Below are 14,208 nucleotides of genomic sequence, written 5' to 3' on the forward strand. Positions count from 1 at the left end.
CGTTTCTTGTTTAGGTCTTAATGCTCCTTTATACTGAAAACGAACAACATTCACCGCTGCTTAACAAATCAAGGAAACAAATGTTAATGATTTTCTATAGGACTAAAATATGATCCACAAAGAGACGGTTAGCTTAATTAGAGTACTGACCAGTTAAAAAGATTATTAAAGTTGCACATTTTAATAAGTTTCCATTGTCTCTGTCAGTAGCGACCTTGAAATATTATGCATCGCTGCAAAGATTGGTGGCAATTTCTCAAGCAAGACAATGGTCTCTGTGGATTGTGATACCACTGGTGACAAATTAAAGGCCCAAACTAAATTATTATCTTGCCCTACTCATAACAAATTAAACTTTTTTGATATGCTTGACCTAATTAGAATGATTTTATATTTCTTTACAAAATCATTATTTCGTTTATAAGGACCAGTTTTACTCAATTGTGATTTTTTTTTTAAATTTACATTTTGAAGACCTGAAAATAATGTCAACATTTGGGCCAAAAACTCCAAACTTGTTGTAGCTATGGAAGTTATATGTCACGAAACAGTATTAAAATGGTATTTCTAATCTCAAAAAATAAATGGATCTGTATAACGTATTTCACTTGTATGCACCCTAGATCAATATCACTTGTGTGTACCATGTCAATATCACTTACGTGTACCCTGAGTCAATATCACTTATGTGTACCCTGACAATAACACTTATGTGTACCCTGGCAATATCACTTTTTTGTACCTTGGGTCAATATCGCTTGTGTACCCTAAGTCAATATCACTTATGTGCTCCCGTGTGAAATATGATTTTTTTTTAAATATTCATAGTCTTTTTCCAGAAATAGAAAACTGCACAGATACAAACTGCCTTAACACTGGCATTCTCGTTGGCGTTGAAAAGAGTGTCATAATTTGTACATCCATTTCCAATTGTCAGAAGTTATTTACAGTGTTGACTATTTTAAATTTTAACATTTCTCTATAGTCAGCAAAATTACCTTAATAGTGATATATCCCAAAAATCCATCACAAAACATAAGTATTATCCAAGTACTGTTGGTTACACTTTAATTCCTCTTTTCAGTAAAAACAAAATAATAATAATAATAATAATAATAATAATAATAATAATAAAAATAATAATTCGCTCAATTTAATTCTTTGCATTCGGCCATACCCTTTAACTTCCCCAATTAAGACCTAATTATATTGGTGAGAAATCAAAAGTAGAATTTAGTCTTTGTATCGGACTGTTTTGCTACAAAACGAGACAGGTAAAAACGAATATATAATTCAATTCATTCAAAAAGGATCGAGACTTTGTTTTATGTAATAACATCCAGTGCAAAGCATTTGAAAATCCCGATATGACTTTGATTGAAAAGCTATTAATGCAAGACCAAAAGTAATGTATTTGATCTGGGTTTTTTAAAAGAAAAGAATTAAGGCAAAACATGGACAGTACAAACAAAGAAATTTACAAGTAGAGAACATGAAACAGAGCAGGACCGAATCCAGGGAGAGGGATCCGAGGTTTCAGGTCCACCCTCCCCCAGGCTAAAACAACAAGAAAAAACGTACACACACACAAACATACAGTCACTTGTCACTTGAAATTTGACCATCATTTTATTCTTGTGCACTTTTTTGGGTATTATGAACACCTTGAGTAAATAAACAAAAAGACTTTTGCTTTGGTGCCCTTGCGAGGAAAGTTAGGGCCTTTTTTTAATTTCGGACACCCCACCCCAATCATTTCACCTGATCCGGTCCTGCAGAGAGAAAGTCTAAGTTACTGTTTAAGTTGCAAAACATAATATAAAACATCCTGCTCTGCAAAACATCATTAAATTTTGCCATCAGGTTTGTTTCTTTTCTCTGTCCTTTCTGTATTCCTTAAAACATCCAGTAGTTGAGGCTCTTGGGGTTAGTAATATAATATTGTATGTGGAGTTAAGATAACATCCCTCGATTCATTTTAATTTCATTACATTTGTGAAAAGAATTTAATAATGCATACTAAGTTTATCAATTAATGGTATGTACATAGAATGAATCGTATTTAACGTCTATGAATAAAATCTTAGATTTTAAACTTGAATCCCACGAGTAATTAATTATTTGTATTACTATCATCGTCTCCTCCTCTTCCTCCTCCTCATCTGATTCATCATCGTCATCATCAACAACAACATCAATAATTTCTATTTGAAGCAAAGAAAAACGTATGTAGCCTAAACTTTTATTCACACCAGAATATGACTACAATTTTGTCTACTATTATCTTCGATATAATAATAATTTCCGTGTTGGACGGTCCCTACGACACGGTCAGACAGGTATGGTTGTATATGGTAAGGTGATAGCCGTCACACGCAAGAGAGGTTATCAGCAACACTTATCCGTCAGCGATACAAATACGTCATATTTCATTTTCAGTATCCCATGATTATTAAGTACCTATTTCTTTCACTATGTAAAGGATTTCGTTCTTTCAATCAGTCGATTATAGGGTTACACACTGTTTGTATGTGTGTGTGTGTGTTGGTGTGTGTGTGTTTGTATATACATATAACATAAAACACCGTATTAGAATACAATAAAACTTGCAGCTGATAGTACAATGTCAAACTACAAAGAGCTGCTACATTAATTGATCATTCAAAAGATCACGGCAAATTTTGCAGTATTTAAAACAAAATGTCATCGTATTGATCGAAATTTCTCAAACGGCACTATTTTGCACATTCCTGAGAAGCGAACAGTGCAGCATGTGTATACAGGAAGTGACGTTGAAAGTGTCGCAACATCGTTCCAGATATCTGTTTCTGGACTGTATTTATACAAATGGCTCTCATCACCTCTTTCCTCGCCGGATGGTCTCACACCCCCAGTCATATATATTCTTTCATTGCGTACAAACATTACAAAGTGCCTTCTCGCACATGGTTGCAAAGCACAGAGCTCAGAACTCCCATCTGCCGGCTTGAATCGAATCATGTGACCTTCTGTGGTCGCTATATAGATAAAGTCACCAAGAACAACAGCCTGACTTCCTGAACATGCGCAAGGAAGGTCATCGAGTCTTGCTATCCGATTCGTTTTGCAGTTGAAACTTTGCACCGTAGAAATGCGGCCTGCATGATTTTTTCCACCGAAAATATAAATAGTTTCATTGTAAACTGCGCATGCTGTAGACCATGCTGCAACAGAAAGAGATCCAATCTCGACGCATTTTCCACTGATGGGGTCGAACTCTTCGATACATGCTACATTTTGTCCTCCGATTAAATAAATCTTATCTTTCACGGCGACCATAAGATGACGTGATCGACAGTGTAACATCTTTCCTGCTTTTGACCACTTGTCCAAAATCACATCATATTGCCAGATTTGACTATTTTTCTTTTCCTCGCCACCAGATACGAATATGTAAGGACAGCCATCTTGCTCGAATGCACAGGCAACGAAACCAACGCCAACTCTCTGCACCTTTGGAATGTCCTGCTTATATATCTTGAACTCTCTTGCAAAGTCTATCACTGCAATAGGTTGTTTTCTTGCGTGTTTATCTTTGGTCAAGAACAGAACTTGAAACTTTCGATCCGAATCCGAGTCCTTTTCATGCCAAAGAACTGACGTTTCTCTTCGATACGCTGTTGCAACTGATTGTTCCAAATAATAAATACATTCACACATACCAATTTTCTCTTTGATTCTAGTTTTATCTCCTTTCTCATACACCTGCACGCAACACTGTAGTAGTCTTCGCAAATTAAGATGGTTGGCAACGTGAAAAAAATGGTGAAAGTTTTCTTCGTGTATGTCGAGGTCGCCAGTTACGCCAGATGACAGAAATTCAACAAGACATTTCCGGACATCCTGTGGGATGTCTTTGAAAAATTCTAATACATTGGAACAATGACCGTTGACAAGCCCTCGAAGGGAGGGATGACAATGCTGGCCCATATCGAGTGCATCTTGGGAAGGGTTCCTGCATTGAGCCGCCCCGAGATTTGCAATGGCAGGGCATGCCTTCGGGTGAGGTATTTCAATGCATTCAGACTGGTTCTTATGGTTAGACATCCCCACATCATTCTCTTTGCTGGGAGCGGAAAGAGATCGTCGACATGCCATTCGAGTCATAGTACAAGTCTGCGACAAAAAAGACAATAATAATAATAATAATAAGCAACTGCTCATACACATTAGAAACAGTGTTGAAGAATATGCGTATACTGCATTTGCATAAAGAAATTTGCAAGAAATGTCACACATAGTTACATTTTAAATAATAAAGTCAATAACTGACTTGATGATTTCTAAGGCATCAGTCTATGTTTATACTCCAAAAATGTATTCTCGTGATCTGAATATTTCTATCAGCAAGTAGCTCTCTCTCTCTCTCTCTCTCTCTCTCTCAGATGCGCACGTCCGACAATAGCAGGCTGTATATTATCCGTGCTAAAGTTATACTAACACTGAGAATCCAAGATGACAAATAAGATAGCCTACCTATTAAGTATTTGTTATGCAAAAATGGACTTACGTTTTTTTATACCCCTTGACTGGAATATTCCTCAGTATATTAAAATCGTCACAATCACACTTATAGTAATATTCATTCACAATATTGTCGACAGTAAAGTCTGTTTTGATATCGTATTATAGCAACTGGCGGAAAGTTATAAACAATTCACAACACAAGGTTTTTATTATACCTTGCCTCGCACTGTTTCGACGCTTAAAATAGACTTGATGATATGAAAACCTGTGGCAGGGGAAATCCCCGAGGAGATACCGCTTGCCTATTAGATCATGCGCTTATTAAAATCAGCGTACCTATATAGTTAAAAATAGGAATCAGATTAGCAACAGATCCATGGAAAATCACAGCGGTTATTCAAACACCCGGAAGTATAATTTGTTACACATACATACCTCGCCATCGTGGACGATAACGCCTATTTATATTTCCAATGCTAGGAATCTTACCAGTGACGGTGTGTGTGTGTGTGTGTGTGTGTGTGTGTATATATATATATATATATATATATATATATATATATATATATATATATATATATATACGTTTTATACCTTTTCGTTAGGTTTAAAGGATTATATTCTAATCTACTAATCTTTGTGAAACTAAGATGATACCTAAGATAATGGTCTTAAACCGAATGCTCATTGCAGTCATATATGCGTATTTTTAATGTTCAACATCTGCCATGAGGGAGAAAGCAGCTTCATCTGAGTAGGTGTATGATTTGTGTTCATTAAAAAAATGTGGAATAAAATTTCATTTTTGAAAAAAAAGCATGGTTCATTGACACATCTCTTGAGAAGATATATTATTCTGTGATAGCGGCAAGCAAAATGTATCACTAGATGTGGTTTGTAATTAACCCTGTCTGTACTACATCCATATGTTTGTTACTCCTAAGAACTAAACCATACATGCCAGCAGTGACTGCTGACGTCATATAATTAGCTGAACACACCATAGACACTTAGACAACTAAACGTATTTTAGATAATTATATAATAACTTTGAAAATCAGTATCAATTTAAATTAAAAGCAGACTTTATGAAATTAATTTTAAAAAGTATGTTGAATATTTTGAAGATGAATTTTTCCCTCTCTTTATACGTCATATTACTCTCCAAGATGATGCCGTTGTGATTAATTTGTTTGTATGAGTACTTTTAATACATAATTGGCTATATAATGGTGAGGAAATGGGTGCTTAGTATCTTCCTGAAGTACACACCAATGCAGCCCACCCGTGCACGCCTGAACGGGTGTCAACATGCGAACCTTAGATTATTGGTTTGACGCTCTTCCTACCTTGATAGCATGGATCCCTTGTTGTTAATGCGAACGATAAATAAAATAGATTGTAAACACCTTTGTACAGGAATAGATTTCCATAAATAGTAATGATAACAGTGTTTTTCCTTAAGACATTAAAGTGAGCACGTACTTTGTTATTTGAGTAAACGCTAAACATCAATCTTCAGTCCTTCAGTTGTAAATTTGCATGGGAGATATGAATTTGAATTTGAGCTAAGACGCATCATGTAAGACCAGACTTGTGACAAAAAAGGAAGTAAGACTTATTTAGAATTATTGGTTATTATAACAAAAGTACATATTCGTTCTGTGAGGAGGGGTGGGGTAGACGTAACAAAATCCTTGCCCATGCAACTATGAAAACTTTGCAAGACGCCGGGCAAATAATCATTTCTGAACACAAGCAAGAAGCGTCTTACTGAGAATAATTTTCACCATTTAATAAAAAAACATTTCAACAGACACGTTGATGTTGATTAATCTATTGTAAAAGTTTTCAAACCGTACGTTACAAAAACGACAAGCTTTAGCGTTTGATAAAACCCGTCACAAACAAAAAACAATTTCAGATAATACACGTCTCATTCTCATTACACGTGTTTTGGTTGTGGAAACTGGACAAAGCTAAAAGTGTAATTAACAGTATTTATAATGTTTTTCAAACTGAATCTTAAATAAAAGTTGTGTTTCGACTTCCTTCGTCGTCTTATGGGAATTCCTTTAATTGCGTATATTGTATTATAATGGGTTCATTATATCGTACCATTTCCTCTTCCTGGGTTCAACGACTTCATTCTGTGTTTCAACGTAAGGCAATATTTATTAGTGTTGACAAAACTATTAATTAACCATTTTTTAAAAATAAAGTTTACTGTCGAATTTGCAACGATTGCTACTCCTCAAGTTGTCACGTTAGAAGAATGGTTTTATTTTCTGCGCTTTTTTTTCTGTGACAGCTGGGTTCCAAGAAATATAGAAAAATGTTACCTTGAATGTCTGCAAGTAAACAAAAATTGAATTCAGTTTTATTTGTAGAAACGTAAACTTACTCCTGCAGAGCAATAGTTCGATAAAAGTGAAGACAAAATAAAGCAGCGTACTCTGGAAATCTGGTAAGCATTTGAAGCGTTTCGTTATTCAAGTGGACACACTCTTATACAGCGTACCATAACCGAAGCATGCCTTTTTACACGATGGACTCAAGTCTCAGTCTCGGTCAGCGTGGATTTGTGAGAAAGCATGCCTGTAGCTTCCCGTGGGTCGATGGTTCTTCCCGAGGATTTCCGGTTTCCTTCTCCATCAGAGATACGTCCCGCCATGTATTACTTATCATGTGCTGAAAAATGGCGTTAAAGCCAGAACAGTAACAGCATACAGGATTCAGTGAGAGAAAGTAATCTTAGCCCCATATGACCTTAGATATCAATCTTGAGCCGTACACTAACAATGATATATGTTTACTAAAGCCTGGGTCAATTAGAAACAGGAAACAAAGTAGAACAGAGTTTGTTAGTGGAAAAGGCATTCTGTTTGAATCAAGGGTATGCATTGTTCTGTGATACGGATATTTCCGAGTAAGACATAACACAGTGTTTGCTGTATATTATTTGAGGTAAAGCAAATGATAGTCGCATTTTTGTTCCAAAAGGGATTCAAGTAACTTCTGAAACTTTGTAATGGCAACCTTTTATATCTCAGTAGCATATAGAACATATCCTCATATGTTATACTGTAAAAGTATCCTCTCTGATAAAATCTTGGTTGAATGTAAACAAACTTTTGCCCAACAGATGACAATGCAGTCTTATAATTTTGATTATCGTCTCTGTTTGGGGTAGGAGATGTGATCCTCGCTCCTTAAGGCGCTTTGGTTATCGTTATCTATGAGATGATCGACCACGTTGTAATTGCTAGGATCGAGTAAACAAAAACATAATAAATTAATGGATGAAATAACAGAGATCTGAGCAAGGATACAGAATAGAACAACAAGAGTTCATGCATGCAAAATATAACAATTTAATCAATTACATAAACAAAAAGAAACTGAACATGACATATGAATGATTCACTTTCTCTTAGGAATAGCGTTACAAAATTTGTGGGATATTCGATTAGCCGTTCTGTTATACCGATAAATAAAATTTCATCATAGAATCAATGATGGAACTCAAGTTGCCGGCATATCTCTCTCTCTCTCTCTCTCTCTCTCTTTCTCTCTCTCTCCGGTCCCTTCGGGTCATCAACAATAACTTGGTTGTAGACTGAGCTCTTTTCCACTGTGCAGTACGGGTATGGAGCTACTATTTTCCTTGTGTTTTATTGAGACTCGCTCTCACTATGCTCTAATCTCTCTCTCTCTGATTCTGAGTCTCTCAAATTATTCCAGACCCACCTCCCTTCGACGACTTATTTAAAGAGAAAAATTACTTGTTAATTTCCTCTCAGTCCCTCCAACTTTCCTTTAGGCAGAAACACTTGGACTGACGAATTTGAAACACACACCCTCGTTTAATTTAGCCAATCAGGATTAGCTTTCTCTAACCGCAAAAATTTTAACACTCCCATCGAAGTCCCATTAAATCTCTCTATTCCTCCGTTATTAATAACTATTCTGGAAAATATCATGTTATGACACATATTTCAAATGACCCAAAGATTTCCAAAATGTTGGCTCTGGTTTGTCTCAGTTTTGTCATTCCCCGCTACTTGACCTTACGTTAACACATATGTCCCACTATTATCCGAACGACTCTAATTAAAATTCAATTAATGATCCCTAACAAGAAAGGTTAGCCATCACTAGCTACCAATTTATTGCGAGCCTAGCCTATACGTCAATCTTAATGGTTATCACGACGAAATGTACTACAATCTACAAACTTTTGCACCATTACATTCTATTTAACATATAATTTTCAATCACGTGCATTTATAAGAGATTATGAAAACATGCTTTTGCGTTCGACAGAATGAAGATAAACGGGGAGGTGGCGGAAGCATGAATTCTATTATTTGATCAGTCACATTAAATTTTACTAAAATGAACATCGTATCAATTGGCGGCAGCGAAGGCTTTAATTGTGCACACATTGGAAAAACGTTAGTAAATTATGCGTGACAGCCACATTGGCAAGAACTAAGTTTTCAGAATTTCTTGAGTTTATACATTTATACTCCAACAACTTGAATTAGAATTTCAGCTTATGGTTGCATCATGGTTTTCCTGGTGTGACCAACATCTCGCTCATTCCTACCACTATGGTCTCTTTTAGTAGCAATGGCTGCGGCATGGAAAAATCTTTTGTTTGAACAGTATTTATTCAAGAAAGACATCTTCACTTATGTTTTATGAGAAAGCAATATCCGTGTATTCATTAGAAAGCTGGAATCCTGGTTTATAAAATAAAAACTGTCTCCTATATTACAGAGAAATTTTAACAATGAATCATTGTATTCTGACTGAAAAAAGATAGGACATCTGCAAATATAAATATATACATGATAATTCTAGGATATGTAATATATGTAACTATTTCAGAGATCATATAATAGAATAGAATGACTACATGTGTATTGTAATCTATCTATCAAACTGAAGAAAAAGCAAACATTTTGATAATTTTATAAACGTTTGCAATGCCATAAATGTTTGCGCTTAATTTAATAAGAATACGTCGTATTACTGGATATTAATGTCAAAATTGTAAGTCGATATGGCAATGTGAAGAGAACATAATGCCACAGAGTTGTATATTTTTGACATTTTAACTAAAAGTGTTCAGATTTTTCTAGGTGTCCACATTACCGGGATTACCGATTGTTAGGAACATGATGTAAGAATAAATCGTAATTAAAAGTACAACACTGGTTCTCAATGGAACATGCTGAATCAGATCCACGCAACCACCAATATAAATAATACGAAGGAATGTTTCGCATATCCCGATTCAGGTAAGGTTTCAGATTTTGAATGAACATATTATTTATTATTTTCACTAGTAATGTGTTCCACGGTTGAATTCTAGAGGGCAGAAATCATTTTTTATACAATGTAGTCCTGCACAAGCTTCGTTGTTAACAACAAACGGTTGTATTACATCTTATAGAGCATGGTACATTTAAAAAAAAAAAAATGAATTAATTTACCTTTATACCATCGAAAGTTTAGTATATCCCACCCAGTTTACTCATACAATAATGCCACACACTTGGCAGCTCCTATTGCTATTCTCAAAGCTTCCAAATTTATTTTTCCCAATGGTTGATTTTCTTGTGTAGTACAATTATGCCAGTAGAATCAGCGTAAACAAACAAGGACAGTATAAATGATTCATACATTCTTTTCAAGGACAATTGATCCAATTTAGAGTTCAAAATTCTTAAAGGTATGAACTTTCCCCCAAGCCTATTCAGACAAGTGCATCCGCATGTCAAGCGGCATTGCCGGACAAAGTCCGAAGTGTTTATGTTGGAATACTTCTTGAATATCTTTGCTAAACATTGCAGTATAGGATCGATATTTGATTTCAGTCATGTAATTGTTTAATGTCCAAATTTAAAATTCGACCAGCCTCATTTGGATTTTCAAGGGTTACAAATATTGCAATATCATCAGCAAATAGTCTAGGTGAGAACTGAATAACATTTTTTGACAACATTTATATTTATTGAAGATAAATAATCGATCCTTAAGGGTCTCTTGTATTAACGTTATATGTACGTTGTCTTCACTAATGTTGATGGGGGGGGGTATGGAAACTGATGTCCGTCTAGTTTGTATTATATTATCAATTTGTGTTCACATAAAAATCGTTAAATAATTTAACTTTTCAAAATCACCTGCTGCAGTATTGTCATGTAATTTATTATCAGTGAATTACAAGAATTCTTCTTAGACGAATTTAACAGCTCTCCACAATTCCACTGTGTGTGGGTGGTGGTGGTGGCTTGGATTTTAATGTAGCTTTTAAAAAAAATCATATCGCTACGATGTCTGCAGTGTTGCAGTTTATAGTGATGTCTAGCACTGGAGCATCATGTCGCAGACATGTAGCATCATGTCCCACCCAGTCACATTATCCTGACACCAGGCTGACCAGTCTTAACACTAACCTCTTAATGTTGAGCGCCTGGCGAGGCAGCTGTTAGTACCATTTTTATAAGTCTTTGGTATGACTTGGGTGGGTTTTGAACCGCGACTTCTGGCATTTGAGGCGGACGCTCTAACCACTAGGCCACCGGAGTGGTCCCTCAATTCTGTTGAATTACTGGAAGAATTTTATCTGGCAACCGCGCTGATTGTGGAAATATTTAGATTCGCGTACTTCACTAACTATGAAGCTAAAACTATTTCATTTTCTTCTTGATTTTCTACTTGCATTTACCCATTTCATTTCTTTTCGTCTTGAAGGCGTGTTCTTTCGGGTTCTTACTTGATTATCTCACCTTAATTTTTGCTTCTAATTTTACTTATTGTTACATTTATTTATTTATTTATTTATTTATTTATTTATTATTATTATTATTATTATTAGATGATTCGCTTAATTGCTACAATTTGAAACCGACTGGCAATAATTTACCTATAGGAATTGTATTCTGTTCCCAGATCATGTGATGATCCATTACAACATTTAAATTCGCATTTAAAAGCACAGCATATATTACATGACTTGTTTACAGTGGATGGAGTGTCCGAATGAGTCATCAAATGAAAACTTTCCATTACATTAGGAAAAATATCAGAAAAAGTTATCATCAGTGGCACACGACCTTATTTACAAGGGCATGCTATATTCTGCTGCTTGGGGGATTTTATGTAAGTTTATAAATAACCTAATTGACGTTTAATCCAATGATGTATTAATTTAACTGGGAAGGCTTACCACCTTTGCAAATAGACTGCTTGTATCTTGTTAAATATCCTCAAAGGTTATTTTGTTAAGTACAGCCGTTGACAACAAGGAAAGCAACAACGAAGACGACGAAGACGACAGAAGTAAAAACAGGGGCTAAAATATAACTTAAATAATATGGTTCTAATTAGTGTTACCTTTGCGTTTGTTTTTTTTTTATATAAAAAAATTTAAATATTTTTTTTATTCCTTTCGTTGTTCCTATCTTCCCACTCTTTTTAAAAGCATGTCTAATTGTAAGATTATTATTATCCAGGGAGTCCTCTTTTAATGAAGTGCTTTCATTTTTACTGCTGTTTCTAATAGTACTCTTTCGTTCATTAATAGAGTATTGCGTTATATTCCTGGAATTTCACTGCGTGAAACGAAGACAAAAATGTTTTCCGATGCGTTGAAACAGCGGTAACGATTCAACGTAAAATATTTCCCTATGTCAAATAAGAATGTATACTCTCGGGCTTTATATTCCATCAAGCACACGCACAAACTTATCCATGGCGCTGTTTATAGGCAATATAATGTTGGAAAGTAAATTGAATTTTCGATTCAGTGTTTATCATTACAACAAAATGCAATTTGCCACAGGTTAGGTTAATTAAAGACAAATATTATATATTAAGGCAAGTTCGAAGGTTTCATCGTGACTCATTTTTTATTTCATAAAAGATTACATTGTTCTGCAATATTCGTTTATATTTAACATTATAATTACATTTTTATCTTTAATGACGTATATGACCATTTTGTGCCCCCAAGATGTTTATTTTCTCACTAAATTGTGTACTGGTGGTGCAGTTGTTGGCTTTTCTCTGCCATCGTCAAAGAGCACCATTTTCTGTTTCAATAGCGATAACAACAAGTGCATCTGGAATGTCGTCGAAATGAGATATTGGGCGGTTTCCTTCTGTCTATAAATGTCAGGTTATTCATCTAGATGACACATTGCATAATACGAGTATTGTGTTTCACGGTAAATGTCAATAACATCATAAAATTTGATAATGGCCTTTAATGTGAAGAAACAAACTCGTACTAAGGACTATATACATGTTTTTACTCACTCTCTCTCTCTCTCTCTCTCTCTCTCTCTCTCTCTCTCTCTCTCTCTCTCTCTATATATATATATATATATATATATATATATATATATATATATATATATATATATATATATATATATATATATATATATATATATATTGCAAACATGCCTAGTTAACAATATTATTTGAGAAGGGTCTAGTTATCTATGTTATGCAAAAAACATTGTTCTCTTGAATGACTTGGTTATCCGTCATTCGTGTTTCTCGTTCTCACAATTGCTATTTGTTTGCAAAGGATTAAAGCAAATTGAAAGGCGTCATAATGAATTTAACAGATTTATTAGCGTAGAGCAAGCACTTCAATTTTATTTTCAAGGTCTACTGTTTCGCGATATAAAATATTTGACTTTTTTTCTCTCTCTGACGTAATTTATTTTGTTATGCTCACGTTGTTATGAAATGGTGTTTTTCACTTTCGATCTCTTCTGAAATGTAAGTATGCCAAGTTACTCTCTTGAAAAACATACTGGGTGAGCATACATTCTTATTAGGTTTGAAAACAATTATATCAATACAACTTGCTCATTATTCTGAGACGTTTCATGTTCCAATAATTGCATAACAAAATCTATGTCAAAAATATATTTGTAACAGTGCAAAAATGTTGTAGTTGTTCTTGCTGCGGTCATTGTGACACGTAAGAAGTTAAATTGATGAATGGGTCTAGGTACCATGTTAAATAGCTAGACTGTGATGGGTTCAATGTCCCTGTGGGGGTGTAGTGGTTGGCTAGGGGTGGGGTTCTTCTTATAGACTTTAACGAATTATGAGAAGTTCCCCTGGTCCTTATTCAGAAGGTTAATTCTGGACACTATATTATTTATTGACTAAATATATTTATGGCTACGAGCCCCCAGTCAGCTATGCCGACAGTTAAATTAAAAGAAATACAAAGATGAAATTTAAACAATAACAATTTAATAAATGAAATTTAAAAGAATTTAAAGTAATCAATGTCTCTCTTTCACCCAATGATCCCTTTGATCATCATTTGAGTTCACAGTGTGAGGAGATTTTTCCCTTCTTGAGTGCTACTCATCTAAATCTCTTCGTTCCCTTGTCTTTCTCTCCTTTCGTGATCTCCACTTCCGCTTCCTCTTCTATAATCCTTGTTCCTTGCCGTTATCTTGACTTCCGGTTCCTCTTCTAGTATCCGGAACCCTTGACGGTATCCCTTGAGGTCACCCGAAATTCACTCGGTATCTCTCACCGTCACCCGAAATTCTCTGAACTTCTCTCGTCCCCCGAAATTCTCTGAAATTCTTTCGTCCCCCGAAAGCTTCCTGATCGAAGCTATTTCATGAATTTCCTAAATTCCGCCAATTT

General features: G+C 35.0%; 1 protein-coding gene across 1 annotated transcript; it reads right to left on the reverse strand.

The window, feature by feature from the left end:
• Positions 1-2,226: 2,226 nt before the first annotated feature.
• On the reverse strand, positions 2,227-4,730 carry LOC149786044 (kelch-like protein 25). Its single transcript, XM_089976328.1, has 2 exons — positions 4,550-4,730; positions 2,227-4,155 (listed from the first exon to the last, which is right to left on the reverse strand). The coding sequence occupies exon 2, from the start codon at positions 4,144-4,146 to the stop codon at positions 2,704-2,706; it is 1,443 nt and encodes a 480-aa protein (XP_089832454.1). The 5' UTR covers positions 4,147-4,155; positions 4,550-4,730; the 3' UTR covers positions 2,227-2,703.
• Positions 4,731-14,208: the final 9,478 nt, after the last annotated feature.

Source organism: Sinohyriopsis cumingii, chromosome 12 (assembly GCF_028554795.1).
Source record: "Sinohyriopsis cumingii isolate HCF-2022 chromosome 12, ASM2855479v2, whole genome shotgun sequence".
NCBI lineage: Eukaryota > Metazoa > Mollusca > Bivalvia > Unionida > Unionidae > Sinohyriopsis > Sinohyriopsis cumingii.

Bases quoted from the DNA above. Each gene is read 5' to 3' on its own strand.
- LOC149786044 (XM_089976328.1), bottom strand. From the start codon at position 4,146: ATGACTCGAATGGCATGTCGACGATCTCTTTCCGCTCCCAGCAAAGAG.